The sequence below is a fragment of the Neovison vison genome, chromosome 3, assembly GCF_020171115.1.
Source record: "Neovison vison isolate M4711 chromosome 3, ASM_NN_V1, whole genome shotgun sequence".
Lineage (NCBI taxonomy): Eukaryota > Metazoa > Chordata > Mammalia > Carnivora > Mustelidae > Neogale > Neogale vison.
This window is the reverse complement of record NC_058093.1, coordinates 87,125,998-87,141,396: the sequence shown is the minus strand read 5'-3', so window position 1 is coordinate 87,141,396 and position 15,399 is coordinate 87,125,998. Positions and strand designations below refer to the sequence as shown.

Below are 15,399 nucleotides of genomic sequence, written 5' to 3'. Positions count from 1 at the left end.
GTTGACCCCATTTTGACCAATCACAATATTAAGGGCCTCTTGCCAAATTCACAGCTCAGAGATCACGTGATTTTTTTTTTTTTTTTTTTTAAAGAAAGTCATTTCAGTCAATCTGGGACTTTAGTTAGAACTGCTGAGAGAGGTACTCTCTTTCAAAAAGGGTAACTAAACTGGTACAATATAAACTTAGCTCTGGGGGAGATCCATATGGAGAGAGGCTGCTCCAGAATACAGTCAAACCAGACGAAAGCAGAGACAAGAAGATAAAAATGTCTAATGATATCACTGACTACTGGATCCAGCAGTGCCTAGAGTCAACCACTCTGGAAATTTCAGTTATATGGTGGCCCAAATACATTTTCCTTTATGTTTAAGTGATTTTGAATTGGGTTTCTATCATGTGCAATAAATAAAGTTCTATTATGTGCAATAAATAAAGTTCTGCAATAAAGAAAGATACTCATAGTCTAAAGTACCAGCTTCTCAAATTATTACCCATGAATTCACGAGTGTACACAAATTAGACGAAATCTGCCTTATCATCCCAAACTGATGTCCCACAACTCCTCCTACCTCAGAATATGTTCATACTAAAACAAGATTTTGGAGATTACATTTTCCAACTTTCCCTGCATTAGTACCTTTGTACACAATGTTTCCTTCTCCTATAGCACTTTTATATTTCATCTCCATCTATCAAAATCTATAACATCCTCTTAGTTGTACCTCAGAATTAGCTGAATGAGAAATAAACCCCTTCCTCTGTCTTTCCATGGTGACTGCTGCCCTCACTGCAGTACTAACTATTCCATGTCAGTTCTACAGTGTTCAGTGTATGGGTCCAGTGTTAAGTGTCCACGTTGGTCCATGACCTGTCAAGACAGACAGTAGCATGAAAAGGCAAACAATCATAAAATGCTGAGGGAACAGGAGTTCCAAACTAATAATAAGTCACATCAGAGCAACTCCAAAGACAGAAGCACTACTGGAAAGAATTATTCCCCAAAAGTCTCTAAAGATAAAAGTTGAAAATTCAAGGAGATACACAAATAAGATGAAATAAATCCTGTATTAAATGAAGCTGTGGTTCATAACAAAGCTGAATGAGAGAAACTACAAATTTGTCTTTCTTTTTTCTTAGAAATTTATTTATTTATTATTTGAGTGAGAGAGTGTGAGTGTGTGCAGAGGGTTCAGGGTGCTGAGAAGCAGACAGAGAGACAGAGAGAGAGAGAGAATCCTAAGCAGATTCCATGCTAAGCACAGACCCTCACATGGGGCTCCATTCCAGGACTCAGAGATCATGACCTCAGCCAAAACCAAGAGCAGGACACCCAACCAATTGAGCCACCTAGGCACCCTTGAATTTGTCTTTTGTGTGAAAATTTCTCGCATCTCTCTTTTTTTTAAAGATTTTATTTATTTATTTGAGAGACAGAGAGAAATTGAGAGAGAATGAAAGCATAAGTGGTGAGGAGGAAGACGGAAAGAGGGACAAGCAGACTGCGCTGAGCAGAGAGCCCAATGTGGGGCTCGATCCCAAGACCCTAAGATCATGACCCGAGTCAAAGGCAGATGCTTAACCAATTAAGCCACCCAGGCGACCCAAAATTTCTTGAATCTTGATCTTGACTTTAATCCCTTTTTAATGACATCATGGAACTCAAAAGATTAAGCCAAACTTTCAGTTACAAGTGAAAAAAATAAGATTATAATGTTAAAAAAGGACTTTTCCAAGGCTAAACAATTAATTTATGGCAAAGCTGAGATTAAAACCCAGGACTGTTGGCTTCTGTCATATAATATGTCATTTCTTCCAAACAAATGATTCATATTCTCTTAGTAAATTCTTTTATGTATATGTACATTAAATATATATATAAAAACACATACATCTTTTTTAAAGAGCATTTAAAGATTCATTCTTGGACAAGTTCTAAGCCAGAAGCTACAAACACAATGACCTAAACAGATCAGCTAAGTAACATAAACTTGAGAAGCACATAAAACAATGGCAACTAGTTATGCTATTGTGACCAATACAAAGAATGTCTATCTGTCTAAAAGTATTAAAACTTAAAACTACTTAAGTAATTGCAGTGGCCAAGCAAAATATATCTTTGGGCCAAGTTCTAATCTCTCATTTATCCCATAGTTTCCACACTATAAATTAAAAGGCCACACTGTTCATGGGTGGCCACAGCTAAAATTAAAAAGCCTTAAAATACAATCATGTGAAATTTCACAAAATATCACAGGTATATTCTAGATTCTATAAAGTTTCCTGAACTGAAAAATATTTTTTTTTTCCTAGAAACACTTTTATACAGGGGAAATTCCAGAAAATTATATTTTCTTTTATCAAAATTTACATAATGGACAATGACTAATTTCACCATATGATTAATATAACCCATAAAAGTAAGTGAGTAAAAATGTATGGAATTCTTTATTTTATAAATAAAATAAAACTGAGGCACATAGGCCCTTCAATGTCTCTAAGCGGTTCTGTGTAGAAGAAGTGATACCCCGAAACACAGGAAAGGAGGAGTGCCCAAAGCAGGAAAAAATTAGCAGTTTAGCAAAGTCAATTACAGCTATATTTTGTTTGTGTTTTCAAACACACAGGTATGGAATCATTCATTCAACCATATTGACTCAATAACAGCTATCTACAAGGCAGCATGCTAGGCCCTGGGTAAAGAAGACATATATGCCACATATCATCCCAAAACCTGTTGCATAAAGAAAAAGGGGGGAAAAAAATCAAACAAACAAAATAATCATGATGATTATAATAATAATCATTGTATTATAATGATGTATAAATATTATATCATTTATATAAATGTTTATATTTATATATTTATAATATCTATGTATTATATATAATATTATATATAGTATATATAATATTATATATATTATATTATATACATAACATGTATATATTTTATATATTATAATATCATTTATATAAATGTCTATATATTTTGTGTATTTATATATTCATGTAAATAAATATATAATAATAATAACTATAATAATAATCACAGAGGAAAGGAAAAGAACACAGAAACACAAGGGCTTGGTTTTGATATGGTAGTCAAGGAGGGCCTCTCAGAGCAGGTGAAATGTTAGCTCAGGCTTTAAAGAGAGGGAAAAATAAGCAGAGGGTCTACGGAGGTGGCATGAAGTAGCTGGCCAGCTAAGAGACTAACAAGTATTGAGAAAACCTGAGGCAGGAAAGACCTTGAGGCTTCAGAGCCAGTGAACCAGGCCCCCCTTCACTACTACAGCAGACCAATGAGATGACAGGGGTGGAGAGAAAGTTGCAGAGATGGGCAGGGCCCAGCAGACCCCGTGTGTAATCTGGATTTTTATATACACAGTACAAAGTCACTGATGGTTTTCAATCAGGGATCATTTCCTCAAGGCTCTGAGTATTAGCAAGTGGATAAAGGACTAAGCATCCTAAGAGTTTACTAAATGCTTACCATGTCCAGATTTGCCACGTTTGGTTTGACATTGCCAGTGTTAGTGTTATTGCCTCTTAATGCAAAAGCCCTTAATCAATGTTCATGGGAAAAAAGAAAAACTGGAAACCAACTTAAAAGAGCCAAAAGATAATTAGTCTGGGGGGTTTCTGGCCAAACCATCCCATGCCTAGTCCTCTCCATTTCATATATTCGGTCACTTGGAACTTCTCTTAAAATGGGGGAGTGTTACATTTTTATTACCAGCATGAGACAGTGAACATATAGGAATATAGGAGAGACTGTTTACAGGAAGAAACTCAGCAGAATATAGGATTCTGTTTAGGAAGATATAAAGATGAATGGGACATGAATGGTCTTGTGAGCACAACGCCTGATTCAGTTCCTGCCTTCTGCGTACAGTGTCTCTCTGTAGGCTGGCTGGTCAGGAGACCAGCAGGTCCGTCATGTGAGTGAACCACAGAAGACCATAAACAAAGGACAGTTGGACAAAAATTAGTCATTCAATGGATAGGACAACGTGTCCAAAGGCAGCTAGGAGGCCACACTGGATCTCAAGGGAAGAGGCAAATGTGAAAGCTTCCTTAAGAGGGGAGACTTTGAAGAAGGGTAGCAGAGTATCCGTATCATAGCTCCAGAGGCTCCAAACACAGTAAGTCTGAGATCAGTACCTGTGCACACCCTAGACAGTGCCATAGGCAGAACATCTTGTCATTGACTAAGACTTTAGTAACAGCAGAAGAACTTTCTCAAATATAAATAAATTCAAAAAAATGTTGGGATGGAAATACAACAAAAATGCTTTTCATTTCCTAATGGCTTTTTACATGCCGTGGAGATAAATCCTAATGAAGACACTTAAGACCTAAAAATAACTAGATTAGAAGCACTCTAAGATCAGACTCACAGTTTGGACTGTTAGGTCAAAAATAAGCACATTGCTTCCAAAAGCAAAATTATAAAGGCCCTAACCCTACAGCCAGAGCTCCTTTACACAATAGTACCTCTTGTACCCATCTGGGGGTATTGGGGATTTTCTGCCTTTTCCATTTCATTCCTTAAAAATAATGATTTTTCTCTCCTCTGTAAAGTGTAATAAACTATTCAGTTTATCTTTTAAAATAGAGCTGTCAAATTTCAAAGGGTAAGTGTATGGGATATTTCATTTCAGAATGTCACCTAAGTTAACCGGTCCCCTTTATGAAAATAGGCAGCCAGAGCGCCTGGGTGGCTCAGTGGGTTAAGCCGCTGCCTTCGGCTCAGGTCATGATCTCAGAGTCCTGGGATCGAGTCCCGCATCGGGCTCTCTGCTCAGCAGGGAGCCTGCTTCCCTCTCTCTCTCTCTGCCTGCCTCTCTGTCTACTTGTGATTTCTCTCTGTCAAATAAATAAATAAAATCTTTAAAAAAAAAAAAAAAATATGAAAATAGGCAGCCAGAGCTTCAACGCCAGCTACGACTCTAATTTCCAGATCCTTCTTCAGATCGTCTCTTACTTTGCTTAGCTATGGACTTAAAAGGAAAGTTGTTGGGGTGCCTGGGTGGCTCAGTGGGTTAAGCCTCTGCCTTCGGCTCAAGTCGTGATCCCAGGGTTCTGGGATCGACCCCGCACCTGGCTCTCTGCTCAGCGGGGAGCTTGCTTCCTCCTCTCTCTCTGCCTGCCTCTCTGACTACTTGTGATCTCTCTCTGTGTCCAATAAATAAATAAAATCTTTAAAAAAAAAAAAAAAGGAAAGTTGTTACACTTTATTAATCATTTCTAGAGATGAGAGGTTTTCAGGTGTCTAGGTAGCTCTATTGCCCAAAATAGTAGTCAAATCCAGGCTCTTTCCAGCCTTCCATCAGCCATTTTTGGCAGCCCAGGCAATTTGTCCTCATCCTGTCGTGTCATGATTATGGACATCACAACCACTGTCAAATGCAGGAAAGGAAAATGACTTCCTCCTTTCATAACTAAAAACAAAACAAAACAAACTTTGTTGGAAGAACCCCCAGAAGTCATCCACTTAAGTCTAATTTGCCAAAACCTAGTCACTAACCAGCACTAACTGCAAGGAAAGCTGGGAAAATTGGGCAGAGAACGGGATCATAATGACCAACTCAGGTCAATCATGCTTCACTCCCAGGGGCTGGGTACTTAGCCACTCCAAAGACAAGTGTGATTCTGTTAACAAGGAAGAAGGGCTGTTAAGTGGCCAATGATCAGAATCTGCTACAGTACCTCGGATGGAATGAAAAATATAATTGCAAGCTGCTGAGAGAGAAAAAATGATTTTAAGTAACAGTGATTGTCTCAGCTCAGTAAAGAAAAAAAAATGAGTGAAATATCTTTGATGCCTACTCTAGGTAGGTATATCTAAGAAAGTCAAAATGCTAATCCTGGGACAAATGACTCATACATTTCAGAATATGAAATTTAAGGCCCATCCTCGAGACATTTTTCTGCATTTTGTGGTTTCCAGAAGGGAAAATTTTAATATAACCTCAGGAACAATCATTACCAACTACTTTTGGGAAAAATAACCTGTGGAGCTTTTGTAATCTATGATAAAATTAAATTGCTCCAAATGTGACCCATGATGTATTCTTCTAGCTACCAGGATAAAACAGAATTGAACTGAGTAATTAGGCTGAAGCATTTATTCTGTTAGTAATAAAATATTTTCTGCATAAGAAGCTCAAGACAATAATGATTGTATGTACAGAAGCTGAGAAAAATAATGTGTTTACCTATGTTCATGGTCTCTTTCATCAGACACAGTCCCTACCTGTTCCGAGTAATTTTGCATAGTATGTAATACTGGTGCTTTCTGAATTGTGATGATTTCATCTCCCAAGTGTACAAAGAGAGTTAACTATCTAAGAGGCAAAAACTCCTCATATCTTTAGAAATCTCCACGGAGACTTTCCTTACAAAAGACTTTCCTTACACTTCAATGTGGGGTTGAGTGAGCATATTTTTTTAACTCTGTAAGTTTTCAAGCTGTTGCTACTTTTCCAAAAGTATTACAAAAGAGTAGATAAGTTATCACTGGTCAAATATAACTCTGGTTCAACTGGTGAGGTATATCTTTTAGTGAAGTCTGATTAGATTAATCTGCACAGCTTAGATGACCGACCTTGAAAGATCTTACATACCACTGCTGGGCCCTGTAGGTTGTGACTATCAGAGAGTAAACCTTTACAGCACAATCTTACAGCGATCCACCTCCCCAGGAAGACTGCTTCAGCAAGCGCTGTGATGTTGATCCTCATTGCTTCGGGCCTCACAGGCAGCGGAGAAGCCATTGCACAGGAGGGTTTGCACACATGCTCTCCACACACATACGTTTGTGACACAACAATTTCGTGCTGAAAAACTGCCTTATCAAAATGAAATCTAACAGCAGATAGAGAAATGGCTCGTTTCAATGTTCAAGTCATTGTAGAAATGCATTATATCAAATAATGTTAAATGAAAATGTGTCATAAAGTCAACGGGATCACTTGACCCTAAGTAAGACAATACATTTGGTGCCATGATACACAATTAAATGAGATGTGAAAGCAACTATAAACAGTCATATTATAACAGAGCAACAGTCTTATCATTGCCTTTAGAACTTTTATATTAATATACTCATTGAAATTTCTAATACTATCCATCAACCATATTCACTTAGTGATATCAGAATATAAAACACTAAATTATGGAAGGGAAAATACACTTTTGATTAGAAAAATAAATTCTTAATATGCCCCCAAACAGAATTTTACCTTTATAATCCCAAGCAAAGTGACCCGAGTGCTCACTGCTATTCCACCTGACCATCCGAATGTTCAGACTTGATGCATGGTTTTCATACTCGAAATGGGTTATTCTCTGAATTCCCCTTATTACTCTGAAGAACAGTAACCTACATTTAAATCCCAAGCTACTGTCTCCCTTGTGACTGTTCCACCTTACAAGCAGCAACAGATAGATGCAACTGCTGAAGGCATGGTGAGCACGGCAGCCCACAACGTGCCCTGTCTCCAACAATCTGTCTTCCCTATCCATTATTAATAGTGCTGCTTACACCAATGCCGTTCTACACGGAAGGGCCCCAGAATGGAAAGAAGAGAAGATCTATAGGACACTGGAGGATAATCTCCCACAGTTTACCAAGCAGGAGACACAAGACAGTATATACCAACAGAGAATAAAAAGATCAGGATGTTCAGTATTCTACTTGTTCCCCATCCACATCATCACTATTTTTCATTCATCTTTCTAGTCCCAAAAGAATCTCTATTGGGTACCCCTAGTTCCTACTTCCTAACTGATTAGAATTCAGAACTGAGTCCTATGTGCCCCAAATCTATTCATCCCTGAAGACTAAACAAAGGTTGACCAACTCTAGAAAGCCACCTCCACTTTGTCACAGTCAAAATTAATTCTTCCATTTTTCACGCTCACTTCGCACCTGCAAGTCCATCTCTACCTCAATAGTCTTTAAAGCTTTAAGGGCACAGACCATGGTCACATCTGCCTTTTCAGCCTTAGCTCCTGGTACAGAGCAGACACAATAAATTAAGCAAAAACAGCACACTCACTACAAGAGACACTGGAGATTATGGAACAACACCAACAAAAAACGTGCCCAAAATCAACTCTCCTCTGAGGCCAAAAATGTCATCCACACCCACACAAATGCATGTGATACCATCACAAGACAGATGAGAGAAGGCTTTTAGGTTCTAAAGGGACCACTGTTCTACCAGCCAGCTGTCCTCAGAGTGTAAATGAACTCTCCTGCTCTGCTGAGTCTATTGTAGCCATACTGACCAATTCCACGGCTGGCAAAAATCTCATAGATGCCAACAGAAGCAACATCCTTATACCACATACAGTAAAAACAGGCTGAAGGTGCAGCCCGAGCTCCAATTACCTGTACTGCTCACTGATGGGAACATTCTGGGAGAAGTATAAAGCCGACGTCCGTGCTCTCCAATGCCATTTCTTTGCAGGCAAGGTATAAAGGACACAGTCTTCCAACTCTTCTTGGAGCAGATCCACCAGCTGTTTATGGGACCCTCCATAGAACGCCTCAATGATGAGAAGACTCATGGGCTCTTTCAAGCCTTCGCAGATTCTAAATCATAAGCAAAACAATATTTTTCCAACATATGTATGTATGTGTGTGTGCATCAAGACTTTTTAAAATAACTTAAAATATTACACTCAGAAAGCAAATAATTTACAGACGCTTAATTTTTTAAAAATATGCTACATCCCACCTTTTTTTAAAGTACCAACACTTAGGGTTTATATTTTTGGTAATCAGCATTTTTCCATCATTTGTGTTAACAAGAGGAAATAAAGGACACTTATTTTTCGAATTTGTTTTCTTCTTGCCTTAAGATTACTTCCACAATGACTCGGGTTTTTTTCTCCAGCCCCAGGAAGTTTAAAGCCCTCCCCTGCTGGGATCATTCACTTCCTGGTTGGAATGGCTTCACTTCCTAGTTGGAATGGCTTCACTTCCTGGTTGGAATGGCTTCACTTCCTGGTTGGAATGGCTGGACCCAGACTCAGTAACCAGGGAGTGGCTTGGCCTGGAGCTCTACTACTCTCAGACAGTCACTGAACACATCTCCTAAGACTTCCACTCCAAGAGCCCTTTGTCTGTAAGACCCTATCCAGTTTAGAATTCTCTGATTCTCTAAGGGTGACATTCATTCATCTTTAAATTCACCAGCTATCCCTGCCCCAGAGACTCCATATGTAGAAAGAAAGCACATTCATATTTAAATCTCAAACCTCTAATGTTAAAAATCTTAGGATACAATTTCTTGAGACACTGCACATACCCTGACCACCTCCCCATTATCACCAATTTCCCACCTGCAAAGGAAAACCCAAAAAGGGGGGTAAAGCTATATGCCTATGAGCCAGCAAGGTTTCTACAACCTTTCTTTAAACAACAATCCCATTAAGAGAGATAAAGTAATGTTTTATTAAAGACATGGTAGGGTGCTGGGTGGCTCAGTTGATGGGGCAACTCCTCTTGGCTCAGGTCATGATCTCAGGATCCTAGGATTGAGTCCCTCATTGGGCTCCTTGCTCAGCAGGGAATCTGCTTCTCCCCCTCCCTCTGCCCAACCCAGTTCCCCCTCCTCTCTTCTCATGCTCTCACTCTCTCACTCTCTCTCAAATAAATAAATAAAGTCTTAAAAAAAATAAAATAGAGACATGGTAAATTTTTCATCTCAGCGAGTTAGCTATATAAGCAATTTTTTGGTTTAATAATATGACTTTTGTTAATGTGCTCAGTGAAATAAAAATGTATGTGTGAATGTAAAAAAAAATTCATATACATTTCAAATTACACGTTATTTCCTGTAAGAAGGAAGAAACATCACTCTGTACATAAATACTACATTGTTTAAAAAATATTCCAGATGTTTGAATTTTCCTTTATGACTCAAGTAAATACCTCATTAAACAGCATATTGTTCTTCTTAATAATGCTGTTCCACAAAATTATTAGTATCAACAACTCAATGATGCTTTTTAAAAAAAGATTTTATTTATTTTAGAGAGAGACAGAGTGCAAGCCAGGGTAGGAGCAGATGGAGAGGGAGAGGTAGACAATCTCAAGCAGACTCATGCTGAGCACAAAGCCCAATGTGAGGCTCGATCTCATGACCCTAAGATCATGACCTGAGCTGAAACCAAGAGTTGGACACTTGACCAACTGAGCCACCCAGATGCCCCTCAATGATGCTTTTTACTAGTAAAACTGCACTTCACCTTGTTCAAACCAATGCCTATTTAAATTGCATTTCAAAGGAGAAAGTTCCAAATGGTTCTCAAAGATATGGCTGGAATGAAAAAAGTTTAGTTCTTGATGTCTGAATTTCCAATGAGCATTTTTATATGTTTTTTTAAGATTTTATTTATTTATTTGACAGAGATCACAAGTAGGCAGAGAGGCAGGCAGAGAGAGGGAGGGAAGCAGGCTCCCCCCTGAGCAGAGAGCCCGATATAGGGCTCGATCCCAGGACCCTGGGATCACGAACTGAACCGAAGGCAGAGGCTTTAACCCACTGAGCCACAGAGGCACCCCTCCAATGAGCAATTTTAAAGAAAAAATATATATATATAAGTATATATTTCATTTCTCTACAAAAAAAGAAGCAGTGCTCCTCAGCTGGGAAAGGCATGAACTCTAGGGTCAGGGAGATAGAAGTCTGAGGCTCAGCAGTGTCACTTCCTAGCTGTGTAACTTGGACAAGTTACCTAACTTTGTAGGACTCGGGTCTCGCCTTCTGTAAAATGAGGGTAACAATACTAACCTCAGAGGTGTGTTGTGAAGATAAAACTGAAGCCTAATAACTAACATAGGAGTAAGATATTTTGCCCTCCCATTTTCAGTATAAATCACCTTACATAAGGGAAAAGGATATATTTGTATCCTCCTGCATTTTAAAATCAGTAATTTTCAGTCATGGCCCCCTCTCAACCAAGAACTGGTGAGAAGTGTGGTGGGTTTTACCCATTCCTTATTAGCAGTTTGCATTTCAAATAAGAATTTGAGAGCCTCACAGGTATCTGGAAAGAAGTGAGCTTAGGGGCTTAGCTATGCACTGGCTTGGCTTTTTTCAGGCCAGTTAAAGACCACCACTAATAAACACAAGGTTCAATAAGATCAGTTTCACAAAATGGTAGCCTGTAATCCTTCAAATAATGGAAACTTTTAGAAAGTCAACTGAGAAACCAACATAAGGCAATTTTGAAAGTTATATCAAAGGTTTCAAGACAGACTAAAAGCAGTTAACAGTTTGCTTACAAGATCACATCACAGTTGTCTCTCTCTTGGTTTATTTCCTCTGATCTAATCATGACAAGGTGTATATGCCTTATATATCCTTAAAAGGTTGTTGTCAAAATGACCTGAGCTATTTCCTGAAGTGATAGGATGTGCTCTAAACCACTGTAAAGAATATTTCATTCATATAACCTCAAAGAAAGCAACATCAATATTAGAAGGGAAAAAAAGCTTTCTGATTCTAAATTCCTTTGCCCTTTTAAATGATTAATCTAGAGCACATATCATGCCATGTATTTACAGATGTTTCTTATGGGTCTGAATCATGAGTTATCTGCAAACCATAAGCCAATGTGGAGGCCGTATGTGTAGGTGCTGCTGTAAATTCAAGACATTCAGTAAGCAGAACTGAACACCAAGCATGTGGGAGGTCGAAAAATAGAAAAGGGGAAAAAAAGATTATAGCTATAGTAGATTTCCACCCCTTTAATAGCTCAGTAAGAAGAGTGAAATGTACAGGTTTGAACTAGCATTTACTTGAGCATTTTTCTAGTGGCCAATGGGTGTGCCTGCGTTTTTGGTATTTTCCTAGGGAGAGTAACTATGTCCTACCATCTCTGAAAACTATACTTAGTGGCTTTGATTCATGGAAATTTGTTCTGCTTGTTTTGTGGAGACGGACATAACCTGGCAGTTCCCCTACTTACTTCTATTGCAACTTTTGTGGCAAGAAGAAAATGGATTCTTCCCTATAGTCTTCTTCAAGCGCAATCTGGAAGAAAGATGATTCCCATTAGGTACAAGCAAAAGAGAGGAAGCTGACTTTTAAATATAAAATTCAAACCAAATGTCATTATAGCACATTAAAGAACAATGCAAATATTCTTACTGTGCTTGAGCTTTTAGAAAACACTGCTTGAAACAAACAAGTATCAGGTTAAAAAAAAAACAAAAAACACAACACTTTGTTAAAAAGAATTTTTGCTGTTATGCTAAAATTTGCTAAAAGATAAAGGGAGTGTGCCATTTGCTCATTTTAGCAATAATCCCAGAAGATGGCAGGTGGTCACTTTGACACCACAGATGCTCAGGAGCACAGGTGAATACAGACATCAGGGACCGCTATCAATGGCTGCTAGGGAGTGAGTGCTTGAACAGCAGTTCTGAACACGGAGAATGCTTACTTCTAGGCAAGGAAGAGGTCTTCTTTACAGCCTGAGGCTGTGGCCAGGTGTTTTCCAGAAGATGGATGGTAGGTGAGCCTAGCCAAAGGTCTTCAGAGCATGCCTGGGTTAATCACTGAGTAAGTATTTCAATGAGGGGTGTGGCACTTATTTCAAAGAAAAAAACAACAAAAAACTTTCTTATTAGAGGCAACAAATACTAATCAGAAAGCCCATGTCCTTCTGCAGAACACTAGAATGTTAATGTTTTATGACATTTAAAAAAAAATGTTAAAAAAAAGTTAATGGCCAATCCATTCTTGCTCCCAGAAAGAGCATACAAAGTGTGTCAGATAAAATTTTATCAACTTTTAAGTTTTTCTGCTTAACCCAGTAAGCTTCAGTTAAAAAAAAAAACTCATTTCTTCAGCATATTTTATTCCCCAGTGACAGCAAATGAATGAGAATCTACTATACTATTAAAGCTTTATGAAAGTTTAATTCATTATCAATACGATGATTTAATGATACATGGTTAAATGCTAAACATTAAATTGGCAATATAAATGAGTCAAAATGATAGCTATGACACAGGGATTTTAAACCACTTCAAATTCTACTTAAGATCACGAGAGGTCAAATGATTTAAGAACTGTCTGCCTTTCCAAAACTTTATATTTACAATTAAAAGAGGACACAAAGGGAAAAAAATCACAAAAATATTTCACATAAACATTTTGACCAAAATGGAAAAAGTGCCATTAGTGTCATCTCAATTAAAAACTAATAACGCACTGATAAGATCACCAAGAACAAAAGTAGCCTGAAACCAAGGCTGTGAATATTTTTAAATTTTTATTAAAACTTTCGTCACTGTACCTGCATTTATTTTAAGCTTGACCCAATTTCTTTATTCCCTGAGCCATCTTCAAGGTGAACTACATTTTGGTCTACCTCCTCTAACAGAACTGCTGTTGTAGGGTTTTTTTTTTTAACAGTATAAAGGAAATCTGCAATATGCCATTGACTTATTGAAAAAGATGTGCTAAGTATAAACAGATCATGTGAATTTTTTAAAAAACTAAACCTAAGTCCCATTAGAAAGCTGTAATTAGTCCTTGTATATGATGTCAATTCAGTTACTTATAATATTCAAATAATTTTCCAGCCAAATACAAGGTAATAATTTTAAATCAGAGGAATTGTTGTATTAATATATTCCACAGACACCTTATTGCTATTAGCTGTAGGAAGGTATGGTTTCAGTGATGATGGTTTTAACGGTTTTAGTCCCACACACATGAGAAATTGATTCCACAGGCTAATCCACACAGGGCTTGATACCTTAACCTTCAATCAGTTGCTGAAAATATATTTTCTATTTGCCTATATACAATATTTTAAAAGTTAAGTTTGGCAGAGCAAACAAAACAAAACAACGACAACAACAAAACCAGTGAACTTAAACACTAAATGCTCTAAGTTGGGGAAAATAAAATTTGAGTAGGACTTCCCAATAGATCATCAGAGATTTACCTGGTATTTTCTTACTGACCCCTTCCCTTCGGCACCTCCACCCACCAACTCCAACACACCAGGTTCTATTTTAAAAGCAATGAATAACCCACCAGGGTAAAACAGGGCAGTACTGAGAAAAGTTAGCATTACCCTCCAACCCACTCACTTATTTTAATGATTCATCAGGGAAACCCCAGTTGTTAAAATATACCTGAAATCTCATTAAACAGTAAAAAAATAAGCATAAAAAAATTTCTACTTTGAAACACATGTCACCATCAGTTCCCCTAACGAGAGTGAATATATAGTAAAAATACATTTTGCTAAATAAATATCCTCAAAGTATCACACTATAATCAAGTATCATACGGGGGTCAGGAGGTGGGGAAAACAGAGATAAGCAGATCCTACCAAAAAGTTATTTTTTAAAAACTTTTCATTAAAATCAGGTGTAGCAAATTCATCCTAACCTCAATGTAATCTCTAGGTACTAAAATACAATCGGGTATCAAATGCAGAGTAAAAAACCCTGCAATCCTAAACTATAGGCACCAGGCAGTATTCTACATAATTAAAGGAAGTTTGGCGAACACTAAGGAATGAATCAGGTTCCTGAACATTAGTTTGAATTAAAGATGATGCATAATGGGGGCGCCTGGGTGTCTCAGTCGGTTAAGTATCTGCCTTTGGCTTAGGTCATGATCCTCCAGTCCTGGGATGGAGCCCTCAATGGGCTCCCTGCTCAGCAGAGGGTCTGCTTCTTTCTCTCCCTCCACCTCTCCCCCAACTTTTGTTCTCTAGCTCACTCTCCATCAAGTAAATAAATAAAACCTTAAAAAAAAAAAAAACAGATAATGCATAATGGAAACTGATCATTACTCCATTATTCGATTATGGACATATAACCTAACATTTATGATAACTTGTGTACTATTGTGTGTACTTAAACAGTAACATTAAAAATAAAAATCTTGGGTTCATAATGAAAGATATGTAGGACTGCAATATTTTATTGCCCCACAGTGCTATGAGTGTTCTAATTTCTTTAGTTCTGACTTTAGTTTCCTGTTGTGGTAATGAAGAACTAAGGATTTATGCACCAAAACCAAGGTCTGGTGAGAAGACATGTATGCCATCCTGTTTGTGACACAATTTAAAGCAATCTTCAAGTGTGCTTTTCCAATGATTTCCTATGATCTTTTATAAAAGCTCTTTAAAAAATTACAATCTTATATGCATATATTGCTATTTAATTTTCCCTAACAAATATTTTCATTCTTTCTCAACTTGGGATTTAACTCTCTGTTTAGAACCATCAGTCACTTACTCCATGACTTGAATTAATACAAAATCTTGGTTATAACTGTGTCAAACACAAATTCAACAAATACTTACACGCACTATCACTATGACATCATTCACTTGTTTTC

General features: G+C 37.6%; 1 protein-coding gene across 6 annotated transcripts in view; it reads right to left on the bottom strand.

The window, feature by feature from the left end:
• Positions 1–15,399, bottom strand: part of GTDC1 (glycosyltransferase like domain containing 1) — a 334,720-nt gene that overhangs the window by 299,270 nt on the left and 20,051 nt on the right. For 5 of the 6 annotated variants that reach the window (XM_044242544.1, XM_044242537.1, XM_044242541.1 and 2 more), the window contains exons 2-3: positions 11,996–12,060; positions 8,406–8,609 (exon numbers count right to left, since the gene is read on the bottom strand). In XM_044242544.1, the coding sequence (XP_044098479.1) occupies positions 8,406–8,584 (179 nt within the window). In that variant the 5' untranslated portion in view covers positions 8,585–8,609; positions 11,996–12,060. Of the gene's footprint in view, positions 1–8,405; positions 8,610–11,995; positions 12,061–13,987; positions 14,033–15,399 lie in introns of those variants that run through there. The other variant, XM_044242538.1, reaches the window with a different exon arrangement.